We start from the raw sequence: 23,270 nt of genomic DNA, 5'->3' as shown, positions 1-23,270 counted from the left end.
TCTTATTCTCCATATAGTGCACTACTTTTGGTCAAAAGTAGTGCACTATATAGTTAATGGGGTGTCATTTTGGACACAACCTCTGATGGTCCCACAGGGCAGCCCTTTCCAACCTCCTTGTACTGCCTTAGCAGCCACACTCGTTTTCTATAGCTTGAGGCTTGTTTTTTCCAATACAGAACATTGAGGCTAAGAGACGATGTTAAGGGAGGTTGTGCTTTAGTCCAGAAGTCCTCTGTTCATCCCTGCTGCTGCTGGTGGACTGTCTGTGACTGTTGTCGTCCGGTCAGCCACGTGACTTGCTATTTTGTTTTCTCCTGCCCTGTGTAACTAGCAGGTTGCAGTCTCATTCTGCTACCACAGCCTCCAGCCTCCAAGCAGCAGACACAACATCCAGCACTTGTTGACATTGACAACAACTCCTCCTCACCAAATTTACAGAAGAATTCTTAACTCTTTACACTATCTCCTTACTGTTTTGGCTTGATTATTTATTATTAACTGACTGTGTTGATGGTGTATCTAACATCAGTGGAACTGTCCTTTGTGGTTCTTTCTCGTTTGACTTGGAACTCTTTCTATCTAATTTGACACTAAAGTGTTTTTTTTGTTTCATTGACTAACTCTTAGGCCTCTATGCAACCTTTCCTGAAGCCTTTCCCTCTACCAAGTATGACGCCAGAGACCATGAAATGCATAATGGAGATGCAGTTACTATGTGTTTTTAAACCTGTTTTTCTATATAATGTATTAACATCTATCGGGGGTACTAACCAAGTGTCAAATGTCTTACACTCTTTCACTGGACACATGTTTTCTCTTTCTTCCAGCTAACCATCTGAACCATTGGATTCTGTTGGGACTTTGTGTTTTTTCTTTTTCCCACCTCACAAAAACAGGAGGGTCCCTATTTGATATCAAAGTCAATTAAAGCAATCTGACCAGCGCTGGAAATTTGGGATAGTTATCTGACATAAGGCATCAGGGACATTGAAAAGGCCTGCTATTCCTCCCTCACCCCCTCTTCTCCTACCCTCACCCTCACCCTGGAACCTCAACTAAGACTCCCTCATCCAGCCACCACATACTTGCAACTCTTTGTTTCTTCCAGAAGATGGCGTGGCTCGTCGTTCCAAAACGTGGGACTTGGGACCTGAATGGGAGATGGAAAGAAAGAGCGAGGGGCTCGTGACATGCTGTGGGTAGTACATCTTCCATGTCAGGAATAGGAAGGGTTTATGGTTGAATAAATGACTGGAGGTTTTGCTGGGACTCTTGCATGTAAACATGGTCAACATTGAGGTACTGCAGTACAGGGATTGGCTTAACTCTGTGGAGAATGGGTACATCTCGGGGAAACGTAAATGTGTCCCCCCCCCCCGTCTGAGAAAAGAGAAACTCTGTTTCCATCTAAATTGACTTCAATGCCTTTGACTGATGGACTCTGGTGGCCTTTGCTTCGATCCCTTATTACTTGGCACTCCAGCTATATCAGGGTTCAGTTGAGACAGAGTATGTATTGGGAACTGAGTATTAGATGTTTTTCAGTATTGAGTGAGGAGCGTGCAAGATCATTTAAATCTATGCATTATTTTTATTAATTGTTGTAATTGCTCCAAGCCATAAGCAAATTCCATTGTAATGGCGGATAGGAGACCTAAAAAGTATTTTCTTTTTCTTTGTGTATTCATTGGGTACATTTCTGTAATATTGTATTTTTTTGTATGTATTGCCTTACATTGACTCATAGATAAATGGTTCAAAAGGAAAACATTAAGTTAACAAATGTAAAACTGCACTGTTTGAATTGTAAATTATTTGTAGAAGACTTAACCAGGTGTAGCATTTGGCCCACCTAGTGCCTTAATGTTTGGATAATGATTTTACTGCCATATCTGTTTTGTGTTTATCTCCAAAAACAAGACAAATCCAAACTCTTCCATTTTTTTAATTTTTATCTGCTACATTGTGGTTTTATCATAACGTTTCCTGTCTGGTTGGAGTTTATTTTGAATGCCTCTTTATAGACTCATTGCTATAGTGTAATGTGTCAACACAAAGTTCCCAGAGTCCAGTATCTAGCTCACAACAGTTTCTGGATGGTGTACCTTGACGAAGGCTTGTTAAAAATGTAGTTATAATTATATTCATATGGTAACGTCCCATTCACGCAAATCCAGCTGTGTACATAATTTGAAGATAAAAAAAAAAACAATGATCATGAATACCGCTAATTCAAAATGTTTTTTTTGTTCAGTAAAAAGAGGTTGAGGGGGAAGCACTGGAACTATGACCTACTTACTCTATTTTGTCTTGGATGAATCGCATGTTTAATTGCATTGGAGGCCGCACTGATGGATATGTGTCAATAAACATATCTTTATCTATAATCTACAGACTTCTCTTTTGTTATGTATTTAGGGTATGAGTGATTTTGATATACAGTCATTTATTCTGAGCAACTGCATATAGACTTGTGGTTAACGAAGTGATTTACCAATCACAGGGCTGTGATTGTAGCTAGTAATTCAATAATCACAGTACTGGGAACAGAAGAGGCGTGTGACGGATGAGCATCACTGTTGATTGGCAGGAAGAAAATGACAAAGAACAAGGTAAAGAAGATTTTGAACCACTGATGTGCTGCTTTTACATTTTGGTCATTTAGCTGATGCTCTTATCCAGAGCGACTTAGTGCTTTCATCTTAAGATGGCTAGGTGAGACAACCAAATATCAGTCTTAGTAAGTACATTTTCCTCAATAAAGAAGTTAACAGCAAAGTCAATGCTAGTTGGAAAAGAGGGGGGTACGGCCGGTGTCTAGTTTTAAGATACTCTTTGAAGAGGTAGGGTTTTCGGAAGATGGGCAGGAACTCTACTGTCCTAGCATCAGGGTGAAGCTGGTTCCTGGGAGCTGACCTCCCGTAGGGGTGGGATGGCCAAGAGACCAGAGGTGGCGGAATGGAGTTCTCTGGTTGGGATGTAGGGTTTGAGCATAGTTGTCTCTACCTACCAGGGCTCAATTTAAAAATAAAAATATAGGACAAAACACACATCACGACGAGAGACACCACAACATGGTGTCTCTTGGTGTCTCATGGTGTCTCTGCTGTTTTCTGTGCCCAATCCGGGAGTGTGCAGCGCCTGAGACGCCCAGCCCCGAGAGGTTGGAGAGGAGGATCTGATGGTTCAGTGTCGAAGGCAGTGGATAGATATCTGTGAAAGTGTGAAGAGCAGTCTCAGTTGATTGACCTGTCTTGAAGCTTGACTGGTTAGGGTCAAGAGGTTCATTCTGAGAGATAATGAGAGTATTGGTCAGAGAGCATGCTCAAGTGGTTTGGAAAGAAAAGGGATACCGGTCTGTAGTTTTTGACATTGGAGGGGTCAGATGTTCGTTTCTTGAGGGGAGCGACTGTGGCTTTCTTGAAGTCAGAGGGGGTGCAGTCAGGGATGAGGGAAGTGAGGAATGGGAGTCTCCAGAGATGGAGAAGGTAAGAGGGGATTGGGTCGAGTGGGCAGGTTGTCTTGTGGCTGGACCTCACTTGTCGCTGGATTTTATCTGGAGAAAGAGGTCAAAATGTAGGGTAGTTCTGTGTGATTGAGACCAGTGGACTCAGTAGGCTGAGTGGATGTCCAAGTCGTCCGCGCAGGGGGAGGAGGTGGAAACGAGTTTCCCAGGCTTGGAATTTAACAAGTGTGTAGATTTAGGCTAGGGATTTGGTCAGTTTTCTACCGATCATGATTCATGAGTGTCATCAGGAGAGTCAACCTTGGAGACGGAAGCGGTGAAATTATTTTAGGTGAGTATTTTTTTTTTATTATTAAAAAAATGTACAATTAAATCGGCTGTGTCTGATGTGGGAATTTGATGAGATTACAAAAATAGTATTTGAACCAGGCTGGATAGCTGCAGGCAGAGCGCATCGATAATGTTTCAGCGTGCACACTGGCATGCAGTTGCAGCGTCATTGTGCGAGCTGCTTAAATGAAGTTCGGTGACGGAGTAGCTAGTCAGAAACCTATCGTAGCCACCTGCACCAGACAGCGAATTCGCGTCCCGGCGACTGAAATATGCCCGTGTTTTCAGGTATGTTAACCCTATAAGGTGACCACTTCCCTTGATAATACTTTTTCCGGAACTATTTATACACGTGTTTTAGTGATCACTATTGGAACGCTAGCGAACACACTAGCAAGTTAGCATCATAGGCCGTAAAGTAAATCGTTGTCACCAACTAGCGAGCTGCCCGACAAAAATAAACGATTCGGGAGTGTTCTCTCCGATTTTAAGAAAATACAATATGAGAAACTAACCAACTATTTACTAGCTAAACCAGATCAGTGTTGGTTTTGTGGACATAACTACCAAAATAATTAACTAATTTAGCCTACGGTATCTAGCTACTAACGTACATATGTTGTGTTATGCTAACAAATTCCATCAGCATCACTAACTTCCTGAATTCACGTCAATATTTAGCTAACTGCGTTAGCCTGCTAACTACTAAACCAGCCAGCTTTGAACTGTCACAGAGTCTATCCAGCTATGAAAACTGCTGCAACGTTAGCACGTTTTTTTTGGGACCAGCTGTAGCTAAATAAGTACTTAGTCAAACGTTAGCCAATTGGTTACCACTAAATGTATGGAGTTTTGTGTGATTCTTTTGCTAGCAAGGTAACTAGTTAGCAAGATAGTTATGGCACTTAGTAAGATGACTTAGCTAGCTACAGATTAGCTAGTATGCTAACGCTTTATCAGCACAGTAACGGTAGCCGCAGTTGTTCACTTGCTTATGTTCGGCTAACGTTAACATTATGGATGTACTTAATGTTAAAACAGTGTAACTGAAAAAGGTAGTTACCTGTGCACATCAAGGAAGCTTGCCAGCCTTCATTATCCCTAAAATCTAGCTAGCTAACGTTAGCATATGAGGTGATCAAGACTAACATAACCAAAACATTCGACTCCTATTTCAAGCCATTCTCTGCATCACAAAGGTTATCACTATAACATATGATAGTGCTGTATCATTCATGACTTGACAAGACATGATATATCAGAGATGCCCTCCACTCCCAGATGCCGGCTTGGTATTCACATATACCTGTGTTTTTGTTTCTCTTTTATTTCCTAAGTGAATGTGAAATGGGGAAAGGAGAAGTTTGATGCAATAGAGCTGAACACAGAAGAACCTCCCATGGTCTTCAAGGCTCAGCTCTTTGCCTTGTCAGGGGTACAACCAGAGAGACAGAAGGTTATGGTCAAGGGAGGCACACTCAAGGTAAAGTTGCTGTCACGTTTTAGTTTACAATCAATGAATTTGGACCACAGGTAATCAATACATAAATTATTTCCAATTATACTTAATCATTTGTGTATATATTTTTAGGATGATGATTGGGGAAACATCAAATTGAAGAATGTAAGTATAGTCTGAGTTTGGTATGAAATAATAAAAATGTCACACACACTGGATAGGTGCAGTAAAATGTGTTGTTTTACAGGGCTAGCCATAATAGTATGGAGCAAATGAAATGTTATTGGTTGCATACACATATTTAGCAGGTGTTATTGCGGGTGTAGAGAAATGCTTGTGTTCCTAGCTCCAACAGTGCAATTATATCAAACATGCTAGTTAAGTTCTTTTATATACAGTGGGGCAAAAAAGTATTTAGTCAGCCACCAATTGTGCAAGTTCTCCCACTTAAAAAGATGAGGCCTGTAATGTTCATCATAGGTACACTTCAACTATGACAGACAAAATGAGAAAAGAAAATCACATTGTAGGATTTTTAATGAATTTATTTGCAAATTATGGTGGAAAATAAGTATTTGGTCAATAACAAAAGTTTAGCTCAATACTTTGTTATATACCCTTTGTTGGCAATGACAGAGGTCAAACGTTTTCTGTAAGTCTTCACAAGGTTTTCACACACTGTTGCTGGTATTTTGGCCCATTCCTCCATGCAGATCTCCTTTAGAGCAGTGATGTTTTGGGGCTGTTGCTGGGAAACACGGACTTTCAACTCCCTCCAAAGATTTTCTATGGTGTTGAGATCTGGAGACTGGCTAGGCCACTTCAGGACCTTGAAATGCTTCTTACGAAGCCACTCCTTCGTTGCCCGGGCGGTGTGTTTGGGATCATTGTCATGCTGAAAGACCCAGCCACGTTTCATCTTCAATGCCCTTGCTGATGGTAGGCTTTGTTACTTTGGTCCCAGCTCTCTGCAGGTCATTCACTAGGTCCCCCCGTGTGGTTCTGGGATTTTTGCTCACTGCTCTTGTGATCATTTTGACCCCACGGGGTGAGATCTTGCGTGGAGCCCCAGATCGAGGGAGATTATCAGTGGTCTTGTATGTCTTCCATTTCCTAATAATTGCTCCCACAGTTGATTTCTTCAAACCAAGCTACTTACCTATTGCAGATTCAGTCTTCCCAGCCTGGTGCAGGTCTACAATTTTGTTTCTGGTGTCCTTTGACAGCTCTTTGGTCTTGGCCATAGTGGAGTTTGGAGTGTGACTGTTTGAGGTTGTGGACAGGTGTTTTATACTGATAACAAGTTCAAACAGGTGCCATTAATACAGGTAACGAGTGGAGGACAGAGGAGCCTCTTAAAGAAGAAGTTACAGGTCTGTGACAGCCAGAAATCTTGCTTGTTTGTAGGTGACCAAATACTTAATTTCCACCATAATTTGCAAATAAATTCATTAAAAATCCTACAATGTGATTTTCTGGATTTTTTTTTCTCATCTTGTCTGTCATAGTTGAAGTGTACCTATGATGAAAATTACAGGCCTCTCTCATCTTTTTAAGTGGGAGAACTTGCACAATTGGTGGCTGACTAAATACTTTTTTCCCCCACTGTATACAGTACCAGTGAAAAGTTTGGACACACCTACTCATTCAAGGTTTTTCTTTATTTTTACTATTTTCTACATTGTAGATTAAATAACACATTCAATCATGTAGTAACCAAAAAAGTGTTAAACAAATCCCAAAATATTTGAGATTCTTCAAAGTAGCCACCCTTTGCCTTGATGACAGCTTTGCACACTCCTGGCATTCTCTCAACCAGCTTCACCTAGAATGCTTTTCCAACAGTCTTGAAGGAGTTCCCACATATGCTGAGCACTTATTCGCTGCTTTTCCTTCACTCTGCGGTCCAACTCATCCCAAACCATCTAATTTTGGTTAAGGTCAGGTTATTGTGGAGGCCAGGTCATCTGATGCAGAATGCTGTGGTAGCCATGCTGGTTAAGTGTGCTTTGAATTCTTAATAAATCAGACGGTGTCACCAGCAAAGCACTCCCACACCATCACACCTCCTCCTCCATGCTTCACGGTGGGAACCACTCATGCAGAGATCATCCATTCACCTACTCTGTGTCTCACAAAGACACGGCGGTTGGAACCAAAAGTCTCGAATTTGGACTCATCAGACCAAAATAACAGATTTCCACCGGTCTAGTGTCCATTGCTTGTGTTTCGTGGCCCAAGCAAGTCTCTTCTTCTTAATGGTGTCTTTTAGTAGAGTTTTATTTGCAGCAATTCGAATATGAAGTCCTGATTCACGCAGTGTCCTCTGAACAGTTGATGTTGAGATGTGTCTGTTTCTTGAACGCTGAACCATTTATTTGGGCTACATTCTTAGGTGCAGTTAACTCTAATGTACTTATCCTCTGCAGCAGAGGTAACTCTGGGTCTTTCTTTCCTGTGGCGGTCCTCATGAGAGCCAGTTTCATCACAGCGCTTGATGGTTTTTGCGACTGCACTTGAAGAAACTTTCAAAGTTCTTAATGTTCCGTATTGACTGACCTTAATGTCTAAAGTAATGGACTGTCATTTCTCTTTGCTTATTTGAGCTGTCCTTGCCATAATATGGACTTGGTCTTTTACCAAATAGGGCTATCTTCTGTATACCCACCCCTACCTTGTCACAACACAACTGATTGGCTCAAACGCATTGCGAAGGAAAGAACTACCATATATTAACTTTTAACAAGGCACACCTATTAATTGAAATGCATTCCAGGTAACTACCCCATGAAGCTGGTTGAGAGTGCCTAGAGTTAGCAAAGCTGTCATCAAGGCAAAGGGTTCCTACTTTGAAAAATCAAAAATATTTTGGGATTTAACACTTTTTTGTTTACTACATGATTCCATATGTGTTATTTCATAGTTTTGATGTCTTCACTATAGAAAATAGTAAAAATAAACAACATTGTAGGTGTGTCAACTTTTGACTGGTAGTGTACATACACAAGATTTAGTCACTGAAAATATAATCCATGCATTTTAATTTTGAATCATTATTTCTCCATGAATGTCATTCGGTGTAACAATAATGGATTGTCTTAGCGTTCAGCTGTTTATAGATAGTAATTGTATCTCAACAAACATGTACTGCTTCGAAAATCAAAATCACATCATAATTAATATCATACATTTTGACCTTTCTCTGAACATTTTAGCACCCAAAATGTCATACTCAAAAGTGAAAAAAGCTGAACAATTTCGAATAAGTATTTTCTGTAAAGGGTTAAAGATTGTTATTGTTTCCTCTGCTTGATTAAACAAAATTATGTAAATGACGTAGAGAACCTGCTTTACACCGTCTGACTGTGGCATCGTTATATCGAATGACATACTGTGAGATTCCACATGGGATGATCCTTAGACTGTCCCAGCAACAAACATGTACTTATAAAATGAGAGGCACTGGCAGTTAGTCTTAATTTTATATGTAAGGTAAATTGAGAAAAGGCATATGAGAACTCCTAATTAATATGACATGAAGGGAAAGAGGATACCTAGTCAGTTGTACAACTGAATGCATTCAACTGAAATGTGTCTTCCACATTTAACCCAACCCCTCTGAATCAGAGAGGTGCGGGGGGCTGCCTTAATCGACATCCACATCGGCGCCCTGGGAACAGTGGGTTAGCTGCCTTGCTCAGGGACAGAACAACAGATTTTTACCTTGTCAGCTCGGGGATTCGATCCAGCAAACTTTCGTTTACTGGCCTAACGCTCCTACCCGTCAGGCTACCTTCCGCCCCATGAAGTCAAGATCAATTCATTTTGAATCATTGAAAAGTATAGCATTTTGATTGAATAACATTCTCAGCAAAATGTGATGAACTTGGATTGAAAATCGAATGAACAAAATCCTGGTTGGCATCTTATCCTACTGACAAGACTGAGGATGATATGAAATAATGACACCATGTTTATCATTTGGAATGTTGGTTTAAAACTTAAATGCGTAACAATTTTTTAAATAACTTTATTTTCTCTTCACATTTGACTTCTCTTACATGGCCTTCTAACCATCACTTTAAGTCAAGATACAAAATACCCAGTCTGTGGTGAACTCTCCCTGTTTTAGGTGGAGCCTTTGAGTTATCACCTCTTTGAATTGTTCCCAGTCAGGGCTGTGTAGTTTTGAACTGCGATTGGTGGATGGCTCTGGCTCTGAGGTGACTGCTTTCACGTCAGATAACTAGTAAAAGATCACATCGCTTCTGGCCACATGTCTGCGTTCTTCCCAACGTTTGTCTCCTGCAGCTCACCTCAATTTCATTCCCCACTGGATCAAGGACTTGGCCAATGAATGGTTGGTCATCATACATCATGTGTTCTTCGGCTTGCAAGCGTCCCCCAAACATAACGATGGTCATTATGGCCAAACAGTTCTATTTTTGTTTCATCAGAGCAGAGGACATTTCTCCAAAAATACGATATTTGTCCCCATGTGCAGTTGCAAACCGTAGTTTAGCTTTTTTTATGGCGGTTTTGGAGCAGTGGCTTCTTCCTTGCTGAGCGGCCTTTCAGGTTATGTCGATATGGGACTCGTTTTACTGTGGATATAGATGCTTTTGTACCTGTTTCCTCCAGCATCTTCACAAGGTCCTTTTGCTGCTGTTCTGGGATTGATTTTCACTTTTCACACCATAGTACGTTCATCTCTAGGAGACAGAACGCATCTTCTTCCTGAGCGGTATGACAGCTGCGTGGTCCCATGGTGTTTATTCTTGCGTACTATTGTTTGTACAGATGAACGTGGTACCTTCAGGCGTTTGGAAATTGCTCCCAAGGATGAACCAGACTTGTGGAGGTCTAAAGAAAAAATTCTGAGATCTTGGCTGATTTCTTTTGATTTTCCCATGATGTCAAGCAAAGAGGCACTGAGTTTGAAGGTAGGCCTTAAAATACATCCACAGGTACACTTCCAATTGACTCAAATGATGTCAATTAGCCTATCAGAAGCTTCTAAAGCCATGACATCATTATCTGGAATTTTCCAAGCTGTTAAAGTTACAGTCAACTTAGTGTATGTAAACTTCTGACCCACTGGAATTGTGATACAGTGAAATAATCTGTCTGGAAACAATTGTTGGAAAAATTACTTGTCATGCACAAAGTAGATGTCCTAACCGACTTGCCAAAACTATAGTTTGTTAACAAGAAATTTGAAGTGGTTGAAAAACAAGTTTTAATGACTCCAACCTAAGTGTATGTAAACTTCCAACTTCAACTGTATGGTGGCCTGCTTTCTGCTCCACCAAAATGAAAGCCTGAACCTCTGTTTGCATTTTACATGCATAGTTTTCTGAAGTTCATGTGAAGAACTACTTCATTGTCACTGATGATTTCCTTAAGATTTAGGCACTTCTCAACTTGATGAAGCCAGATGAAATGGTGCTTGGCGAGCATGTCGAGTTTTTGATTCAGGCTTCTGTTCAGATCCTGCCTTGTTCCTGTCTTTTGTTTTTTCCACAAAGTTTGTGAATGTCTTCTTCATTGCTGGTCTTTCATATTACTGCCATGTGGTATTTACCTAACTGTAAGAGCTGGTGGCTCCTTCACAAAAAAATAAATAATAATAATTACCATGTTGTCATTACTTTTGTTTTTCACTATGTAATACATAGACAAAATATACCTTAACACATAAAGATACATATGGTACTAATGAAACGTACAAATATACACTACATTCCCTAAAAGCTTAAGAATAGAAAAACTGTCATGCGGAGTAACGAATGACGTGGTATAACAGTTAAACAGAATGACATAATCGTTACTCTGTATGACAAACAGTTAACTTATTCTACAGGCAATTGCTTGGCCACATATGGAAAAAATACCATTAAGAAGCTGTAGATCAAGGTAATTGTATCTTTCACATCAAATATGCCATTTTAAAATAAAACCACATTCTACAATTATTCTTTGAGGTATTTTACTGTGTGCCACAGGATTTTGTATCATAGTGCATCAGTGATCGAAAAGGTGAAATTATCATTTTAGGGGAGACTTACTGACCTTTCTGCGCTATGTGGGGGTCCTTCTGAATCTTCTTTCCGATGCAATATACGGTCGTTACTATCGCAAAGTATTATGGTCTGAAATGGCTCATGAATGTCTGTTTATATTGAATAACATCCCATTGTAGGGACAGAAGTCTTTCAAGCATAAAAATGTAATGAAGTTTAGGATCCTCACCATTATTTTTATTTATCTATACAGGTGGTTCCCAAACTTTTTATAGTCCCGTACCCCTTCACACATTCAACCTCCAGCTGCATACCCCCTCTAGCACCAGGGTCAGTGCACTCTCAAATGTTGTTTTTTGCCATCATTGTCAGCCTACCACACACACACTATACGATACATTTATTAAACATATGAATGAGTGAGTTTTTGTCACAAACCTGCTAGTGGGACGTGACAGAGCTCTTATAGCACCAGGGCACTAATAATAATACTTTTGCTCTTTATTTAGCCATCTTACATAACTTTATTTGTTCATCAACAATTGTGAATAATTCGCCACAGGTTGAGAACGGTGTGCTTGAAAAGATGCACATAACTCTGCAATGTTGGGTTGTATTAGAGAGAGTCTCAGTCTTAAAAAAAATTCCACACACAGTCTGTGCCTGTATTTAGTTTTAATGCTAGTGAGGACTGAGAATCCACTCTCACATAGGTACGTGGTTGCAAAGGGCATCAGTGTCTTAACAGCGCAATTTGCCAAGGCAAGAACCTCAACGCAGCCCTATCCAGAAATCCAGCCATATCCACGGCAGCAGGAAGAATTAAGTCCTCCCCAATAGTATGGGGCTTGCCTGTCCTAGCCACTCGGTAGCTCACCATATAAGACCCTTCTAGCCCCTTCGTTTTTATTGGTATCTGTTGCTTTTATACATGTCTTACTACTCAAGTCATCTTAATTCTCCCGTGGCTTATTTTTCAAATTGTCATGTTTCGTTTCAAAATGTCTGCACAAGAGTGAAGGTTTTCCGTGGGAGAGTAACTGTTAATGTGATTGGATGTTAATTATTTGACTAGGCTACCTGTATTTGACATTGTGTTGTTATTTCTCTGAACACCAGATGGTTTAATTTTAATTTTGGCAGTGAAACGAGGCTACTCAGGCAAGGAAAAAAAACTCACCCAAATGTGTAGCCCCGTTGGAAAATATAAATGTACTGTTTGAAAATGTGAAGAGTTAAAAAAATTATATATATTTTTTTATGTGAATAATTTTATTTGGCATACCCCGACGGCATTGCGTACGAGTACCCCAGTTTGGGAATACCTGATCCATACAGATACCCTCACAATTATGCCAGAGGAGTTTATTAGCTCTATAGCTCCCTAAATTCCTATTATTCGTAATGAATACTCTTATAATGCAATCTGGTTTCAGAGCTGGTCATGGGTGCACCTCAGCCACGCTCAAGGTCCTAAACGACATCATAACCGCCATCGATAAGAGACATTACTGCGCAGCCGTATTCATCGACCTGGCCAAGGCTTTCGACTCTGTCAATCACCACATTCTTATTGGCAGACTCAACAGCCTTGGTTTCTCAAATGATTGCCTCGCCTGGTTTACCAACTACTTCTCTGATAGAGTTCAATGTGTCAAATCGTAGGGCCTGTTGTCCGGACCTCTGGCAGTCTCTATGGGGGTGCCACAGGGTTCAATCCTCGGGCTGACTCTTCTCTGTATACATCAATGATGTTGCTCTTGCTGCTGGTGATTCTCTGATACACCTCTACGCAGACGACACCATTCTGTATTCTTCTGGCCCCTCTTTGGACACTGTGTTAACTAACCTCCAGACGAGCTTCAATGCCATACAACTCTCCTTCTGTGGCCTTCAACTGCTCTTAAATACAAGTAAAACTAAATGCATGCTATTCAATCGATCACTGCTCGCACCTGCTCGCCCGTCCAGCATCACTACTCTGGACGGCTCTGACTTAGAATACGTGGACAACTACAAATACCTAGGTGTCTAGTTAGACTGTAAACTCTCCTTCCAGACTCACATTAAGCATCTCCAATCCAAAATTATATCTGGAATCGGCTTCCTATATCGCAACAAAGCATCCTTCACTCATGCTGCCAAACATACCCTCGTAAAACTGACCATCCTACCGATCCTCGACTTCGGTGATGTCATCTATAAAATAGCCTCCAACACTCTCCTCAACAAACTGGATGCAGTCTATCACAGTGCCATCCGTTTTGTCACCAAAGCCCCATACACTACCCACCATTGCGACCTGTACGCTCTCGTTGGTTGGCCCTCGCTTCATACTCAACGCCAAACCCACTGGCTACAGGTTATCTACAAGTCTCTGCTAGTTAAAGCTCTGCCTTATCTCAGCTCACTGGTCACCATAGCAGCACCCACTCGTAGCACGCGCTACAGAAGGTATATCTCACTGGTCACCCCCAAAGCCAATTCCTCCTTTGGTCGTCTTTCCTTCCAGTTCTCTGCTGCCAATGACTGGAACGAACTGCAAAAATCTATGAAGCTGGAAACACTTACCTCCCTCACTAGTTTTAAGCACCAGCTGTCAGAGCAGCTCACAGATTACTGCACCTGTACATAGCCCATCTATAATTTAGCCCAAACAACCGCTTCCCCTACTGTATTTATTTATTTTGCTCCTTTACACCCCATTATTTCTATTTCTACTTTGCACATTCTTCCACTGCAAATCTACCATTCCAGTGTTTTACTTGCTATATTGTATTTACCTCGCCACCATGGCCTTTTTTTTTGCCTTTACCTCCCTTATCTCACCTCATTTGCATGTAGACTTATTTTTCTACTGTATGTTTTGTTTATTCCATGTGTAACTGTGTTGTTGTATGTGTCAAATTGCTATGCTTTATCTTGGCCAGGTCGCAGTTGCAAATGAGAACTTGTTCTCAACTAGCCTACCTGGGTAAATAAAGGTGAAATAAATTAAAATAAGCTGATATATAGGGGAAGGTTAAGTCTTATAATGCAGTGTTTATAAAAGTATTTTTTACAATATTGAAAATATGTTTCGGACACCAAAATGGACACATCACAACTTTGATGGGATGTATGGACAGTAAATGGATAGAATATATGGTATATCTGAAAAATACGTAGGATAGAATAGTATATGTACAGCAATAGTTAAATAGGATAGGCCTTGACTGGAATACAGTATATGCATATGAATTCGGTTAAATGGTATGTAAACATTATTAAAGTGACAAAAGTGTTTCATGCCTATGTACAGAGGTCAGCAGCCTCTAGGGTGTAGGGTTGAGTAACTGGGTGGTAGCTGACTAGTGACAGTGACTAAAGGTCAGGGCAGGGGACTGGGTGGAGGCTGGCTAGTGGTGACTTTAACAGTCTGATGGCTTAGCGATAGAAGCTGTTTTTCAGTCTGTCGGTCACAGTTTTGATGCACCTGTACTGACCTCGCCTTCTGGATGGTAGCGCGGGTGGCGGAGGTCCTTGAACTTCTTGGCCAGTTGGGCAGACAGCACCCCCCTCTAGAGAGCCCTGCGGTTTGCGGACGGTGCAGTTGTTGTACCAGGCGGTGATACAGCCCGACAGGATGCTCTCAATGGTGCATCTGTAAAAGTTTGTGGGTATTAGGGGGCAAGTCAAATTTTTCAGCCTGCTGAGGTTGAAGAGGTGCTGTTGCGCTGCCTTCACCATACTGTCTGTGTGGACCATTTCAGATTGTCAGGGATGTTAATGCCGAGGAACTTGAAGCTTTTCACCCTCTCCACTGTGGCCTCGTCGATGTGGTTCGGGGCGTGCTCCCTCCGCTGTCTCCTGAAGTCCACTATCAGCTGCTTCATTTTGTTGGGCATACAGGAGGGGGCTGTGCACTCACCCTTGTGGGACCCCTATGTTGAGGTGGGGTTATTGCTTATCTTCACCACCTGGGGGCGGCCCGTCAAGAAGTCCAGGAACCAGTTGTACAGGGCGAGGTTCAGACGCAGAGCCCTGAGCTTAATGATGAGGTTCGAGGGTACTATGGTGTTTAAGGCTGAGCTGTAGTCAATGAACAGCATTCTTACATAGGTATTCCTCATGTCCAAATGGGATAGGGCAGTGTGCCTTGCTCAAAGGCACATCGACTGATTTAAGAAAAATTATTATTATTATCCATTTTTTTCAGATTATTTCTTATCTGTAAGGGCTATGACGATACCAGTATCGCAATATTTTTTCCATGGCAATAATGAAAACACGAAGCATTTATAACTCTTTGGTCCTTTAAAAACCTGCTGTATGTAAAATATTGTGTGCTATTGCTTGAAAAAATAGATATGTGACACTGGATGACAACATAATGTTTGTTTCCAACATTAAGGCAATTTTCCTAAAGAAGTCAAATCCGCTTCGTGTTTTGTTTCCTTGCCACGAGATTAGCGAGTATCGCGTTACAAGTGTCGTCCCGGCCCTACTATCGACGTCAGTATTATGCAAAGTAGGCTATGATATATTGGCTGATTTCATAGTCATTTTAGTGGGGTGGTGTTATGATGCATGTTATCTAACCTAATGCTGCTGGCGATTACCATCGCCAGTTATCCGATGGAACGCAATGTGACATGGGATACGTTTCCTCCTCTCTCCTCCCCAGGGGATGACTCTGTTGATGATGGGCTCAGCCGAGGCCCTGCCTGAGGAGCCTGCAGTCAGGCCCATGTTTGTTGAGGACATGACTGAAGACCAGCTGGCCTCAGCTGTGAGTTAATGTTTACTAGCTGGCTCTTAATAGCTATGTCGAGTACTGTTTTCTAGCTGGTTCTCAGGGCCAGTGTCTAGTCTGTCTGTCTGGAACTGTATGATATGTTCAGGCTATGCCTTGCACAGTAGTGCTATGAACGGGCACAGATGTCTGTCATTTCTACTAGCCCTGATGGAAATTGAGATTGTACAATGTATGACTTAGTCGTTGGATGTGTGTTTGTTTTAACGGAATCGATGCTGCCTGGGTTTGCCAGCGCAGGCAGTCAGAGAAACTAACCCAATTTTGCTTTTTGTCTGATCCGATGTGTAGATGGAGATGCCTTGCGGATTGACCAACCTGGGCAACACCTGCTATATGAACGCTACAGTGCAGTGTCTTCGCTCCGTGCCAGAGCTCAAAGGAGCCCTCGGAAGGTGGGCCCTTGAAATTGCATTAACGCCAATCTGTGAAGATGCAACCAACGTTTGTCGGATCTATAGCGTTGATGATAAAATAGGTTTCTTATTCATTTGATATCTACTCAATGATACAACTGACAATTAGATCACACAGGCTTCATTAGAGTTGGGATGATAAACCGAAAATTACAGACATCCACATTGCCTTACCGATGGTCAGTGATTTTGTTACACAACATTCCTGCAGATTTTTTGGTTGTTCGAAAACCATTATTTGGTCAACAGTAATAGCCTATGCATTATGTTGATTCCTGCTATGAAAGTATCTGCCTGTCCCTGTTTGGCTGGCTTTGCGCTTACTTATTATCCCTCTGTCTCCCTCTACAGGTATACAGGTGCTCTGCGGTCCTCTGGGGCCAGTGCACCATCCCAGTACATCACAGCAGGTCTGTCATTTCCCTTTCTGTCTCTGTATGTTGTTTTTATATCATTGTGCCACTGCCTTTTTTGTTATCTGCTATTGTAGATGGTAATAGTATGACTCGGTGAGTCAGGGCATGGTGCTGGCTACACCAGCGTTGTGGGCCACATACCATGAACTGCTTTGGATGAAAGAGGCGTCTGCTAAATGACCATTGTATTCCCCTCCTCAGCCCTCCGTGACCTCTACAAGACCATGGACAAGACCTCCTCCAGCATACCCCCTATCATCCTGCTGCAGTTTCTGCACATGGCCTTCCCCCAGTTCGCTGAGAAGGGAGACCAGGGACAGTACCTCCAGCAGGTGAGACCATGGCCCCTGGCTGGCACCAGTCACTCACCATCAGAAGATGCCGCTTTGCTATTACTGCTTGGTACTTCTCAGTACTGCACATCCTCTACTCCAATGAACCACATTGATTGCTATGTTTTTTGTCGTTTTTGTTTATACTAAAAGTGGTCTGAAGAGTAGAAATGAGCTTAATTTGTCAATTTCTGCCCCTCTCTAGGATGCCAACGAGTGCTGGTTGCAGATGATGAGGGTCCTTCAGCAGAAGTTGGAGCCACAAGACACCGATTCTCCCATAGAAGTATGTGGAAATGCAAGTATGTAAGCTGTCAAGCTAGTTACAGATGTGAATGTTGTCCGAACCTTCTCTTCCTCCTCCAGACTGAGAGTGGAGCTGCCAAGAAGAACTTCATTGACCAGTATTTTGGAGTGGAGTACGAAACCACGTATCCTTGCAGTCTGAACATCTGATCAATTTAAGTTCAGATGAGTGTATGATCTATTAGGGAATGGAGAATGGCTTCCAAATTGGTATATTATTTAAACAAACCTTTGCTCTCTCCCAAGAATAAGTTTTCTTTCTCTCTCTCAGTTCCTTCCTTAACCCCTCTCCACAGTATGAAATGTACAGAGTCTGAGGACGAGGAGCCAGCCAAAGGTAAAGAGAGCCAGCTCCAACTCAGCTGTTTCATCAACCAGGAGGTCAAGTACCTGGCCACTGGCCTCAGGCTGGTGAGTAGTACCACTGCAACTCACAATCACATGCACAGGAACACAGACGCATACGCACACATACACAGCGCGCACGCACACCGTGATGTCTCCAATGTGGTCTGTCACCATAGCAACACCGATCTAATCCCATCATGTCTCTCTGTTTCTTTCTCTTCAGAGACTGCAGGAAGAAATCACCAAGCTGTCTCCGTCTTTGCAAAGAAATGCCCTGTACATAAAATCTGTAAGTTTGGCATGGCCCCTAAGGTTTTTATAAACCACTGAGAGGGTGTGACATTTGTTTTATTGTTATGTTCTTTTAGTTGGTTGGTTCACTTGGTCTCCCTTTCTTCGTCTAGTCTAAAGTCAGCCGCCTCCCTGCCTACCTAACCATTCAGATGGTTAGATTTTTCTACAAAGAGAAGGAGTCTGTCAATGCCAAAGTCCTAAAGGTATGTATTCTGATGTTATAGGAATGTCCTCCTAATCGATGGGATTATCATCAGAATACTGTTGCAAGTGGAACAAAGAATATTGTCTTGATGTTTTTTTCCCCCCATTGACTTAATGTTCCAGGATGTAAAGTTCCCACTGATGCTGGATGTGTATGAGCTGTGTACCTCGGGGCTGCAGGAGAAGATGGTGGCTGTTAGGTCAAAGTTCAAGGAGATTGAGGACAAGAAGCTGGAGAAACAGTCGCAGAAGGTAGAAATGAATTGAATTACTTGTCTACTTTGTCTCTTGCAATTCAGCTTTGAACTGCAAATGTATACTCTACGAAATAAACCTAAACCTCCAAGAAATATATTGCTCAGTGTTGTTCCCTGACCAAACAAAGTAACTCAGTGTGAACGAACATTAGTGTAGTCCGTGTAGCTTACATTGCTCCCTTTGTGCATCAAACAGGTGGAGAAGAAAGTGGGAGACGAGCCGAAAGAAGTGAAATACGAGCCCTTTTCATTCGATGACGGTTGGTTACTTTACATCATATGGATTTGTGGCCTGCCTCTACAAACAAGGCATCAGTCAGTCATTCACACACACGTGTAAGGGATAGGTTGTTACACACTGTAACTTAAGGAATATGTTTCTAAGCGTGTGCCTGTCTATTGCCTGCAGACCTGGGCTCTAACAACAGTGGCTACTACGACCTGCAGGGAGTGCTGACACACCAGGGCAGATCCAGCTCCTCCGGACACTACGTTGCCTGGGTCAAGAGGAAAGAAGGTGACCTCGATAGCATTAAGAAAAGAGTCTCTGCACACAGTCATTTAATGTGAAATGTTTTCAGTCACAGTAGACCTTCATCAAAGCATACAGTCAGACAATGAGAGGCTGTATAAGAGGTCAGTCAATCGACATGATTCATAGATGTCAGTCTGCTCCTTAAAGGGATAGTTCATCCAAATTACAAAATGGTATGTTGGTTTCCTTACCCTGTAAGCAGTCTATGGACAAGATGTGATGGCAATCCATGCTTTGTTTTAGTTTCCCTAGCACCGTTTTTGGTTTTGCACTGTTTCCACATGCTAACGTTTTTGCATTTGGGGCACAAATTCCATTCACAGGGTGTCCGCGAGTCCTTAAAAAGTCTTATTGTATTACATTATTTATCTGATTTAAAGGCCTTAAGTCTTAATGTATTACATTTTGTTTTCAAAGGTCTTAAAAAATGCGACGTAGATGACTACAGTGTTACCGTTATATTGTGCCGCTGCTTAATTGTTGCAATCATGGCACAAGAAATTAATTTGAACATGAAATAATACTGGGCCACTTTCAAGATGTTAGAGCTATCCACATGCACGTCATGTGTGTGCACATCATGGGTGTGCACGTAGTGTGCTAGACAGGCCGTTGCCAGGGGAGAGAGTGGAGAGAGCAAGGTAACCTATACAATTTGATAGACATCAACAGTCACTAGAGCTGGGACGATAACCTGAAAATTATTGACACCTGACATTGCCCTCTTCAGCAATTTTGCTTACGTGAGTAATTTCGGTGATTAGGCTACACAATATTCCTGCAGCTTTTTTGGGTCCTAAAGCCATTCTTTTGTCAGGTTAATTATCTGCCCTGTCCATATTTCGCTGATGGCTCTCACCCCCGCTCCCCCCTTTGCACACGGAGTGAAGGGAGAGATGCGTTCTGATAAGAGCAAGCGTAGCCTACTGACTAGGATGTGAGAAATGTAAAACATTTCTTGACGTTTAAACTGCAATTTTTTTAAAGTGTTAAAACGATCATAGAAATGAAATTATAAAATGACGAACTCACAATTCCGATATGATCCTGCGTATGACCGATAGGGGGCAATGCAGTTCAATCTACCACAGTCCTGGCTACCTACCAGATGGAGCTCGCCTTACTGCTGTCCACCACCGACTCAGCAACAATGGTAGTTAATGTCTTTGTGTTTTGAGTTCCCACTTCCTCAAGTGGTAAATAGTGCTACATAGAGCCATGGCTACATGGAACTCTATTCCACATCAGGTAACTGATGCAAGCAGTAGAATCAGATTTTAAAAAACAGATAAAAATACACCTTATGGAACAGCGGGGACTGTGAAGAGACACACACAGGCACAAAAGTATAGTAGTGGCCTGAGGGGGCACACTTAATGTTTTGTGGAAAGTGTTTTTATTTTTATTGTATATAACTGCTTTAATGTTGCTGTAACCCAGGATCCTTAATAAATACAAAAAATAGGCTAGGCCAATATGCACACAAAAAAACATGTAGGCAAATTATCTCGCGGATGCCAGGAGAATGCTACCTGCCTGAATGCATAGTGCCAACTAAAGTTTGGTTGAGGAGGAATAATGGTCTGGGGCTGTTTTTCATGGTTCGGGCTAGGCCCCTTAGTTCCAGTGAAGGGAAATCTTAATCCTACAACATACAATGACATTCTAGATGATTATGTGCTTCCAACTTTGTGGCAGCAGTTTGGGGAAGGCCCTTTCCTGTTTCAGCATGACAATGCCCCATGCACAAAGTGAGGTCCATACAGAAATGGTTTGTCAAGATTGGTGTGGATGAACTTGACTGGCCTGCACAGAGCCCTGACCTCAACCCCATCGAACACTTTAGGGATGAATTGGAATGCCAACTGAGTGCCAGGCCTAAATTACCCCACATCAGTGCCTGACCTCACTAATGCTCTTGTGGCTGAATGGAAGCAAGTCCCTGCAGCAATGTTCCAACATTTAGTGGAAAGCCTTCCCAGAAGAGTGGAGGCTGTTATAGCAGCAAAGGGGGAACCAACTCCATATTAATGCCCATGATTTTAGAATGAGATGTTCGATGAGCAGGTACCCACATACTTTAGGTCATGTAGTGTATGTGACTTTGTTGAGCTTAATCTATTTGAGATACTTTTGGGTGATTTGGGCATGATACCAGCATACCACCCTGCATACCACTGCTGGCTTGCTTCTGAAGCTAAGCAGGGTTGGTCCTGGTCAGTCCCTGGATGGGAGACCAGGTGCTGCTGGAAGTGGTGTTGGAGGGCCAGTAGGAGGCACTCTTTCCTCTGGTCTAAACAAAGATCCCAATGCCCCAGGGCAGTGATTGGGGACACTGCTCTGTGTAGGGTGCCGTCTTTCGGATGGGACGTTAAACGGGTGTCCTGACTCTCTGAGGTCATTAAAGATCCCATGGCACTTATCGTAAGAGTAGGGGTGTTAACCCCGGTGTCCTGGCTAAATTCCCAATCTGGCCCTCAACCATCACGGTCACCTAATAATCCCCAGTTTACAATTGGCTCATTCATCCCCCTCCTCTCCCCTGTAACTATTCCCCAGGTCGTTGCTGCAAATGAGAACGTGTTCTCAGTCAACTTACCTGGTAAAATAACGGTAAAAAATAAAAAAAAATAAAAAAAATGATGCAGTGAAACATGCTAATATCGGTCCCATGACTTGAATGGGATTCATACCACAAAGGCTAAAACGTTATCATGTAGAAAGTGCCAGGGAAACTAAATCAAAGCATGGATTTCTGTTATACCTTGTCTATAGACTGCTTACAGGGTAAGTAAACCAACATGTAATTTGGGTGAACTATCCCTTTTTAAAGGAATAGTTCACCTCAGTCAGTTCAACACAACCAGAGGGTGTGGGATATGGACCCAGATATGTGTAGACCGCTTGAGGTCTGAACACATAGATTTTGGGGATCTATCCCTTAAACTTAGGCTTGGCGATATGACGTTGCCACATAGCAGCCGGACGATCTCCCGATATTGCAGACGAGCGCAATACAACATGATGCACTTAGAGTATATGCATATGTACACTTTCTGCTGCCATGTGATAGCTGCGGGACCAAAACATCAGAGAAGTTTAGCCTCGCGTTTCGCGCTCTTATTTGTTGTGGAAGTCGGCCCAATATTGCTGTTTACCTTGTGCATTGCAGACTCTGCATGAGTAATACAAACGACTGTATTAATTAACATTCATTTTTTCGAGGATCAGGTCATTAATATAACTTATGTTTTGTATACATCCATGTTTTTCCATCATAGATGAGTGGGTGAAGTTTGACGACGACAAGGTAAGCGTGGTATCTCCAGAAGATATACTGAGGCTGTCCGGTGGAGGAGACTGGCATATAGCCTACGTTCTACTATACGGACCAAGACGACTGGAAATACTTGAAGAGCAACAGTAACCAACCTTAACACAAATAAAATCTAGCCAACCTACACACACGCCATTTCCAAGCACTGTCTACTCTGTGTAGATGTGCAATAAATTCTGGGTGTCTACAAAAATTGATTACCTTATTTTTTTTTACTTCTTGACACATGCTTGTGAACCTATCCAGCATCAACATGAGGTAGTTTATCTATCGAAGCAAGGTTTTAAATGGTTTATTATAAGAGCCAGGCAATCTCTGGACTGGATCCTTGAGAGGTTTTGCGAGATTTAGTTCTGCAGTTTCATTAATTAAATGTTTTATACACATAATTTTTAAAGCCTTGAACAAGGTGCTAATGTCATAGTACTTGTCTGTAGTCATATAACTAATCCGCTTGTACAGAAAAGTCTTTGGCCAAGCAACATTGTTTTAAGGTGTCTTGAGATACCCTGAACCTTCCCTTCAAATAAAATGTATTGGAGAACCCCCCCCCCCCCCCCCTGCATCATACGAGCAGTTCAACATCTCTGCTGTGGTACTAACGCTTCTCTCATACTGTAATTATCCTGACCACCACCCTGCCAACTACGATGTGTGAGACCTATGACGGTTTCTCTAAGTTATTGACTGATTGCTTTTCATAAATGGTGAAAGTAAACTGTTATACCAAACGTTTTGATTGGAAATGT

General features: G+C 42.0%; 2 protein-coding genes across 9 annotated transcripts in view; both read left to right on the top strand.

Moving 5' to 3' along the window:
• Nucleotides 1-2,390, top strand: part of LOC139560408 (rho-associated protein kinase 1-like) — a 78,781-nt gene extending 76,391 nt beyond the window's left edge. Inside the window, exon 33 of one of the 5 annotated variants that reach the window (XM_071377145.1) lies at nt 338-2,390. In XM_071377145.1, coding sequence (XP_071233246.1) covers nt 338-407 — 70 coding nt within the window. In that variant the 3' untranslated portion in view covers nt 408-2,390. Of the gene's footprint in view, nt 1-334 lie in introns of all 5 variants that reach the window. The other 4 variants (XM_071377144.1, XM_071377147.1, XM_071377146.1 and 1 more) reach the window with 4 other exon arrangements.
• Nucleotides 2,391-3,915: 1,525 nt separating this feature from the next.
• On the top strand, nt 3,916-22,714 carry LOC139560094 (ubiquitin carboxyl-terminal hydrolase 14-like). Of its 4 annotated transcripts, none has more exons than XM_071376595.1 (16): nt 3,916-4,087; nt 5,137-5,282; nt 5,391-5,423; nt 15,948-16,052; nt 16,368-16,471; nt 16,844-16,902; nt 17,110-17,240; nt 17,446-17,526; nt 17,607-17,671; nt 17,843-17,957; nt 18,118-18,183; nt 18,299-18,391; nt 18,516-18,644; nt 18,846-18,909; nt 19,059-19,166; nt 22,466-22,714. In XM_071376595.1, the coding sequence occupies exons 1-16, from the start codon at nt 4,072-4,074 to the stop codon at nt 22,609-22,611; spliced, it is 1,461 nt and encodes a 486-aa protein (XP_071232696.1). In that variant the 5' UTR covers nt 3,916-4,071; the 3' UTR covers nt 22,612-22,714. The 4 variants fall into 4 exon arrangements, with proteins under 4 accessions (XP_071232696.1, XP_071232697.1, XP_071232700.1 ...); XM_071376598.1 differs by lacking the exon at nt 3,916-4,087 and adding an exon at nt 4,551-4,675; XM_071376596.1 differs by lacking the exon at nt 5,391-5,423 and having other exon boundaries at nt 3,934-4,087.
• Nucleotides 22,715-23,270: the final 556 nt, after the last annotated feature.

Source organism: Salvelinus alpinus, chromosome 30 (assembly GCF_045679555.1).
Source record: "Salvelinus alpinus chromosome 30, SLU_Salpinus.1, whole genome shotgun sequence".
In the NCBI taxonomy this organism is placed as follows: Eukaryota; Metazoa; Chordata; class Actinopteri; order Salmoniformes; family Salmonidae; genus Salvelinus; species Salvelinus alpinus.
The sequence above is the reverse complement of the archived record's forward strand: the minus strand, read 5'-3'. Positions and strand labels throughout refer to the sequence as shown.

Bases quoted from the DNA above. Each gene is read 5' to 3' on its own strand.
- LOC139560094 (XM_071376595.1), top strand. The intron at 16,472-16,843 runs GTGGGCCCTTGA...CTCCCTCTACAG, and splicing joins CTCAAAGGAGCCCTCGGAAG to GTATACAGGTGCTCTGCGGT. The intron at 18,910-19,058 runs GTTGGTTACTTT...TATTGCCTGCAG, and splicing joins GCCCTTTTCATTCGATGACG to ACCTGGGCTCTAACAACAGT.